Source organism: Alexandromys fortis, unplaced genomic scaffold (assembly GCF_014885135.2).
Source record: "Alexandromys fortis isolate MF-2015 unplaced genomic scaffold, M_Fortis_MF-2015_v1.1 scaffold_103, whole genome shotgun sequence".
Classification (NCBI taxonomy): Eukaryota; Metazoa; Chordata; class Mammalia; order Rodentia; family Cricetidae; genus Alexandromys; species Alexandromys fortis.
In genome coordinates, this window is record NW_026067978.1 from 6,475,299 (window position 1) to 6,483,405 (window position 8,107).

General features: G+C 47.8%; 1 protein-coding gene across 1 annotated transcript in view; it reads right to left on the minus strand.

The window, feature by feature from the left end:
* Positions 1-8,107, minus strand: part of Faxdc2 (fatty acid hydroxylase domain containing 2) — a 27,272-nt gene that overhangs the window by 11,714 nt on the left and 7,451 nt on the right. Inside the window, exon 2 of the mRNA XM_050157653.1 lies at positions 1,798-1,845. Within this exon, the coding sequence (XP_050013610.1) occupies positions 1,798-1,845 (48 nt within the window). The remainder of the gene's footprint in view (positions 1-1,797; positions 1,846-8,107) is intronic.

The window sequence follows — 8,107 nt, forward strand, 5'->3', positions numbered from 1 at the left end:
ATACATATACACACACACCAGATGCCAACCTTGGGTACTGATCCACAGGAGCTGTTCACCTTGTCTTTTGCAACAGAAACTCTTCCCTGGGACCCGAAGCTCACTGATGAGGCTTGGCTGACTGGCCAGCAAGCCCGAGGTCTCAGACTTTGTTTACCTCCTCAGAGCTGGGATTACAAATACGTGCTGTGGTACCCAACTTTTACATCCTTTCTGGGGATTGAACTCAGGTCCTCATGTTTACACGGCAAGTACTTTACTGACCAAGACTTGTTCTCTGACACCCATCACCCTAACTGTGACAAGCTTCCTTCTTTGGACTATTCCAGCGAGTCCCTCCTTCTGTGTTCTGAGGACAGTTCAGCAACTTTCTGGACTGTTAGGGAAATCTAACATTTTGTTTATTTGTTTGGGCTTTTTGCTTGTTTGGTTTTTTTGGGTTCTTTTGTTTTTTTGAGATAGAGTCTCATTATATACCTCTTGCTGGCCTGGAACTCCCTATGAAAACCAGGCTAAGGTAGGCAGGGCCTTGGTTGGGCACAGAGAGCCAAAGGCCCGCTCGGGAATGTGGACTTAAGAAGTTTCTGCACATGGCTCCTCCAGCCTCGCAGTGAATAGCAGAAAGAGCAGTAAATTTAATTAGGAAGCATTCCTCATCTGCCAGTCTGTCAGGGAACCCAACTGGCCTTTCCTCCCACAAGTTCAAGCTTTGTCACTGTCCGATGCTGTCACGGTTCTAAGGACAGAATGGCCCACCAGCAAACCATCTTTTACATCTCCCACAGAGGATGAAGGCAGAGTATTAGCGGTTGGTTTGCTCTTCTTACTGTACTGTACACTGAATTCTTGTCAATAACAAAACCAAATGATGTTCTGATTCCATGAATTAAAAATGAAGTCAATAAAAACTGCTGAAGCAAAAACAAAAAGAAAGAAAACCAGGCTGGCCTCGAACTTACAGAGATCTACCAGCTTCTGCTTCTCAAAGTGCTTGGATTAAAGGCGTCCGCCACTACTACCCAGCCAGTTGTGGGATTCTTAAACTTTTGGATTCAATAAATTGACTTAATCAATGAAAGTTGAATTTCAGAGCTGGGCATGGTGACACACACTCAGACATACAGAATAAAAGAAATCCTTTAAAAAAATCAGAAGAAAGGCTGAATTCGATGTACAGGGTTGGATTCTTTCAGGTGCATTTCCTTTCTCTGCAGCAAGGCAGATAAAGGTCAATGGTCCCCTTGGGGTGCAGGGAGCAGTGCAGAGCTGGGCTGGGTCAAGGAAGGTCCCTCCACCTCTCTGCACGGCCGGCCGCTCTGTTGTTTCTACAGCAGTTGAATAAATGGCCCGTTCTAAAGCTCAGGGCTGAGGCAGAGAACAGAGGATCAGTGTTGGAGGCTGTGGCCTTTTCAGCACTCTCTTTCTCTCTGTCTCTGTCTCTGTCTCTCTCTCTCTCTCTCTCTCACACACACACACACACACATATGTTCATGCACAGATACACAGAACTGAGTACCGTGTGTAAAGGGCGCTGGAGCCTGGTGCTCTCTCCTGAGCACTAAAATGAGAACATCACATTGCATATAGAGCCAGGTGGTGGTGGCTCACGCCTTTCATCACAGCAGAGACAGAGCAGGCAGATCTTTGAGTCTGAGTCAGCCTGGTTTACAAAGCTAGTTCGAGGCCAGCCAGGGCTCTGTAGAAGGACTTTGTCTCAAAGAACAAAAGGGAACAGGAGACCATGGAGCCCTGGGGAGGCGCTCCCTTTAACCAGCACAGTGGGAGAGCAGTGCCTACCTGGTTGGGCTTCTCGTGGCGTCTTGGGCTTTCCATATCTCCTGTCATCTGGAAAATAAAGAACATGTTTTGGAGTCCTTATCACGTGCCACTGAAGAGGGGGCAGTGGAAGAAGGCAAGGCTGGCACCAGACAAACTGATCCTAAAATTTATGCTGGGAAAATAAACAGTAAATAGCTAGGAAAAATCCAGAAAGGAAGGGGCAGAGACAAAGAATGTGACAATATCCAGCAGCAAAGGCAGAGCTTCATTCAGAACTGATTTGAGGGGCTGGAAGAGATGGCTCAGCAGCGGAGAGCCCTGGTTGCTCTTGCAGAAGACCCAGGTTCAGTTCTCAGCACCCACATGATGGTTCAAACCCATCTGTAACTCCAGTTCCAAGAGAAAACAATCATACATTAGATTACGTGTAGGTGGTTTTTTTTTTCTGTCATAGGTACTGCACATGAGTGCGGGTCCCTGTGGAGACCTGAAGAGGGCGCCTCACAGAGTAACTGGAGGTGGAGCTACAGGTCATCGTGGGACAAAGAATGGTTTCTGGGGCCTGAAAGGCGTCTTCTTGAAAGCGAGGACCACACTTATCGACTGAGCCACCTCTCCAGCCCTGCCCTTTCTCTTGATTGCACTTCTTGGTTGTTTTATTCTCTTTTATTAGGAGTACACATGCGATCTTCTCAGTAGCTGCCTAGGAGTCACCGTTCTCTGGGAGGGTCAGCCTGGGACTGCAAGGGCATGCTAGAGGCCCTCAGGGTCTGGTGGCTGCCTGCCATGATTTGCCTCCGGCCTGGGGCCTGGCTAATGGCTGTCCCGTTTGTTTTATGACAGAGCTGTCACCTCACACTGGCTAGGACAGCTACTGTGAAAATGGAACACAAGGCTGGCTTAGTGACAGGCGCAGGACAGCTACTGTGAAAATGGAACACAAGGGGCTGGAGAGATGGCTCAGAGGTTAAGAGCATTGCCTGCTCTTCCAAAGGTCCTGAGTTCAATTCCCAGCAACCACATGGTGGCTCACAACCATCTGTAATGGGGTTTGGTGCCCTCTTCTGGCCTGCAGACATAAAGACAGAATATTGTATACATAATAAATAAATACATAAATAAATAAATAAAAATATTTTAAAAAAATGGAACACACGGCTGGCTTAGTGACAGGCGCAGGCGTGTGGTACTCAGGAAGCTCTGACTTTCAACCCCAACAGTAGGCAAGGCAATGCAGGAATAACTGTAATCCTGGGGTTCAGAGGAAGAGAGTTTTGTTTGCTTATTTTTTTTTAATTTATTTATTTTATTATGTATACAATGTTCTGTCTGTGTGTATGCCTGTAGGCCAGAAGAGGGCACCAGACCTCATTATAGATGGTTGTGAGCCACCATGTGGCTGCTGGGAATTGAACTCAGGACCTTTGGAAGAGCAGCCAGTGCTCTTAACCTCTGAGCCATCTCTCCAGCCCCCAGAGTAAGAAAGTTTTGTTTTGTTTTCGGGTTTTTGTGTGTGTGTGTGTGTGTGTGTGTGTGTGTGTATTTTTGAGACAAGGTTTCTCTGTAGCTTTGGTGCCTGTCAACCAGGCTGGCCTCAAACTCACAGATCCGCCTCCCTCTGCCTGCGGTATGCTGGACTAAAGGTGTGTGCCACCACCACCTGACTTTTTTTTTAAATGCAATTTTTTTTTTTTTTGAAACTAGGTTTCTCTGTATAGCCCAGGCCATCCTAGAACTCACTCTTCTGTCAACCAGGCTGGTCTCGAACTCAAAGAGATCCACCTGCCTCTGCTTCCCAAGTGCTGGGATTAAAGGTGTGTGCCACCACGGCCCAGCTTGTAAGAAAATTTCAGTTGGATGCAGGTGTGATAGTACACAGTCGTCATCTCAGTGCTGGGGTGGCAAGGACAAACGCACACCTGGGGCTCATTGGCCGGTAGGCCAGTCTAACTGAATCAGAAAAATCCAGAAAAATTCTGAGTGATTCTGCTTCAAAAACGAAGGTGGATAGTCTGGCATGGTGGTGTACGCCTTTAACTTTTAATTACAATATTGGGAGGCAGCCAGGCTACACAGTAATAATAAGGTGAAGAGTGGTTGAGGAAGACACCCAACTTCAACCGCGGACTCCACAGTCACATATACACACTTGCACACATACCAACTCTCGCCGAAAACTAGGGAGCCATTTCTCCTTGTCTCGTCTCTGAATCAGCACGGTCCGATTCACAAGGCTAGCAGACCAGCCCAGAGGAATAGGTCACCCATCAACCCAGTGCCCACCCTGTTGTCTGGAGCCATACCCAGCTGCAGGGATTTCAGGTCTCCTAACCCGAAGGGGAGCAAGGGAAAGGAAGGAACCTAGACAAAGGGCAACAAGGATGCTTGACGTGGGGTAGGCTGCTGGGCTGCTTATCCGCTGCCGCTGCCCGTTGGGGAGCTCACTCCTGAAGGTGCCATGTTTTTTTGTTTCTTTCTTTGCCCTGTTGACCTGAGAAGGCTCTGTGATTCTACCCTGGTCTGGTCCATGTCCCCAAATGAACAGGGAAGGTCAGAGAAACTCCCTTCACCCCCCACCAGGACTCTGAGTAAGGTAGGTCCTTCCCAGCCCCATAGTTTGCTGCCTGGGCATCTGAAAAAGTGAAGTGCAGGGCGGCAGGAGTGTGGGGACTTCTGGACTGAGTCTCGTGACAAACACTTCAAGCTGCTGGGTGGGGGTAGTGTCCAGATATGGCTGCTGCAGCACAGCCCTGGCTCAGTTTTCTTTCTGGTGCTGCCAGGCAGTATGAGGTGACCAACTCAGACAGGATGACCCTCTCACTCAGGAGGAGGCCAGAGGTAGGTTTGGAGTGTTTGTTCTTTGAGCTTCCAGAACTCTTGCAACACCACACAGGGAAGTCGGAGTCTTCCCTCAACATCCTCCCCAGCTAATCAGCGCAATTATCTTCACCAAGAGCTCGTGAGCTGCGGCCTTTGACCTTCCAGAGTTCATCCACACCTTCTGGAAGCTTTTGTGAAGGACTCACTGCAGACTGACGGGGGCTGTGGCAAATCTTGGAGGTGTGGACCAAGGCCAACCTTCAGAAGGCGTAGAAGCCCATTCTTTCCAAAAATCTCCTTCAGAAGAGTCAAGCTAGTGGCACCTGTCTTCCCAACACTTGAGAGACAGGGGTCCGTGTCAAGGACAGTCTGGTCTGCATAGTGAATTCCATGCCAGCCTGGACACACAGTAAAATTCTGTCTCAAAAAATTAAAAACTTCCTGGCAGTGGTGGTGCACACCTTTAATCCCAACAGAGGCAGGAGGCAGAGGCAAGTGGACCTCTGTGAGTTCAAGGCCAGCCTGGTCTACAGAGTGAGTTCCAGGACTGGCTCCATAGCTACTGGTAAAGCCTGTCTCGAAAAACCAACCAACAAACAAATAAGTAAACAAACAAGCAAATATTGAAAACTGGGGCTGAAGAGATGACTGAGCTGTCCAGCCAGAGCTTGCTGGCACAGGGGCCTGCAACTTCGGTGCTGGAGGAGCCCTCTTCTGATCCTCCCACGCCTGCGTGCATGCACGCCCACAGAGAAGCAAATAATTAAAAGCAAACAAATCTTTTTCAAGCTTTCCTTCTTTTTTAAAGATTTCTTTATTTATTGTTTATACAGTGTTCTGCCTGCAGGCCAGAAGAGGACATGAGATCTCATTAAGGATGGTTGTGAGCCACCATGTGGTTGCTGGGAATTGAACTCAGCTCCTCTGGAAGAGCAGCCAGTGCTCTTAACATCTGAGCTCCCATAAATCTTTTTCAAAAAACGATGTGGACCGGTGCTGAGAAACTGCTGAGGGGGCAGAAGCCCTTGAGTGCCCAGGGTTCTCCCCACCCTTAGGCATAGGCCTCCAAGCTCACAGAGAACTGGTTCCTTCAGATGGCTTGCTTCAAATTCTCTCTGGCTTCAGCCTCCCGAGCACTGGGGTTACATGTGTGAACCACCTCAAGTGACCCAGACTGGGTTTTAGTGTATACAGTGGAGTCTGAGCTTTAGCCAGGCCCCATCTATGCTTTCAGTCAAGATTTAAAGGGGGTAGTGTAGCCGAGTGGGTAGAGTGCTCACCTAGCATGCTCAAAGCCCTGGGTTTGCACCTGGGAGGTGGAGGCTGGAGGATTGGTAGTTCAAGGTTATCCTCCGTTACTTAGGAAGTTTGTAGACAGCCAAAGCTACAGGAGACCTTACAAGATAGATGTAAGATTCAGCTGTGTGAATGTGGTGACTACCATTGGAGATATTCCTTCCTGACATTTTCAGTTTCCATGGAGACACAGCACACTCTGAGGACACAGGTCAGTTCCAGTGAGATCAGGACATAGCTCTCCTCTCTGGAAGCTTTTCGTGGGATGCAACTGAAATCCAGTTTTTTTAAAATATCGTTTAATATTATTTTATGTGTATGAATATTTTGCATGTCTGGTGCCCATGTAGTGTAGAAGAGTGTGTCAGATTCCCTGGAACTTGAATTAGGGACAGTTGTGAGCCGCCATGGGTGTGCTGGGAACCAAACCCAGGTCCTTTCCAAGAGCAGCCAGTGCTCTTAACTGTTGAGCCATCGCTCAGTCCCTCCAGTTTTTTTTTTAATCTCTATATTTTTTTGTGTGTCTGTATGATGTGTGTCTGTGAGTGTGCTTCTTATTACTATAAATTTATCTTACATGCACCGGTGGGTGTTTTCCTGCATGTATAGTCTGCACCGCATGCATGCCTCCATCACGCTTCTTCAGATGTTTTTGTTCTCTACCATAATCTCGTATATGGACTTCTGTATATAAAAAATGAGCCAGGCATAGTGAGTCTTGAAACTCTGGAGTGGCAGTGGTGCTGAACCCAGAAAGCCTGACATCCCTTACCAGGGAGCCTGGCTGGCAGAGCAGCCATCTGCGAGGACTTGGTTTCAATGGGGTGCTGAGGCAGTGTAGACTTTCAGATGCAAGGTTAGCCTGACCAGGAACGGAAACCTTCTGTCAAAAGGAAGAAATGGAAGGTAAGCTCTGATGGACGAGTTCCAGTAGGGTAGGAGCCTGATTGATTGGTAGCAGAAGTGTGAGCACAAACCAAATCTCATTAGTAACAGTTGCTTCAGTGGCCATGGAAGGCAGCGCCACTGTTTGGGAGTCACTGAGATTTGTAGAGTTGGAATGTCCAAGTGTTTGGCTTCTTTGAGCCAGCTGTGTGGTGTTTTATTTGTGAGTTAATTAAAATAATATAATTTTATTCTAGAAAAAAGCAATGCTTTTTTTAAAAAAATAAAGGGAGTATGGGGTGCAGCTCAATAACAGAGCATTTCTCCTACATATGAGATCCTGAAATTTAATCTCCACTATTCCACTCACAAGGAAGGAGAGAAGGAAGGAAGGGACAACTTAATTGTTCATCAAGAGGGAGTGGACAAATCAAAACCAAGACAAGGAGAACCCTATCATTCTCAGTAAGAAGGATGGGATGAACTGGAGACCACTAAGTTTGGTTTGAAAAAAAAAAAAAAAAGGCCGGGTGATGGTGGTGCACACCTTTAATCCCAGCACTCGGAGGCAGAGGCAGGCGGATCTCTGTGAGTTCGAGGCCAGCCTGGTCTACAGAGCTAGTTCCAGTACAGGCTCCAAAACCACAGAGAAACCCTGTCTCGAAAAGCCAAAAAAAAAAAAAAAAAAAAAGAAGAGCTAGTTCCAGGACAGGCTGCAAAGCCACAGAGAAACCCAGCCTCGAAACAAACAAACAAACAACAAAAAAAAAGGAAGACAAGTCCCAGGGTCTCTCCCAGATGGAATCTATCAAAGTTGACACCATCATTTGAGAGGATGGTGATTACTATGGGGAAGGACCCAGGGGAGAGGTTATCACAGGGCCTAAATTACATTTGGATAGAAGCGGACTCTCTGGGGTGCCGATGGCTACTGAGACCCCCATCCCTGGGGCTGTGGCAGCTATGGTCATTTAAGAGGCCGAGCTGAGTTTGGGGAACCAGGCACTGCTGGGAGCTAGGGAAGAGGAGGTGCTGAGGCTGGACTCTGCCAGACACACTCAGGACAAAGGGCTAAGGCTTTCCTCCTGTGTGGGAAGGCCCTGGGCTATGAGAGCAGTGGAGTTTATCTACTGACCTGCAAGGGTTTCCTAACATGCTGGTTTTTGTTGAGCTATGCCAATGTGCCCATGAAGTGTCACTGGTGGTGGTGACCGGGTACCAGAGTCCCTGAGGATGAGGCCTAGTTCATGGTATTTATGTCAAGCACTTTGCTTCCTGAGCCCTTCTCTGCCTGGTACAGACAAATTTTCATTTTATTTTATTTTTT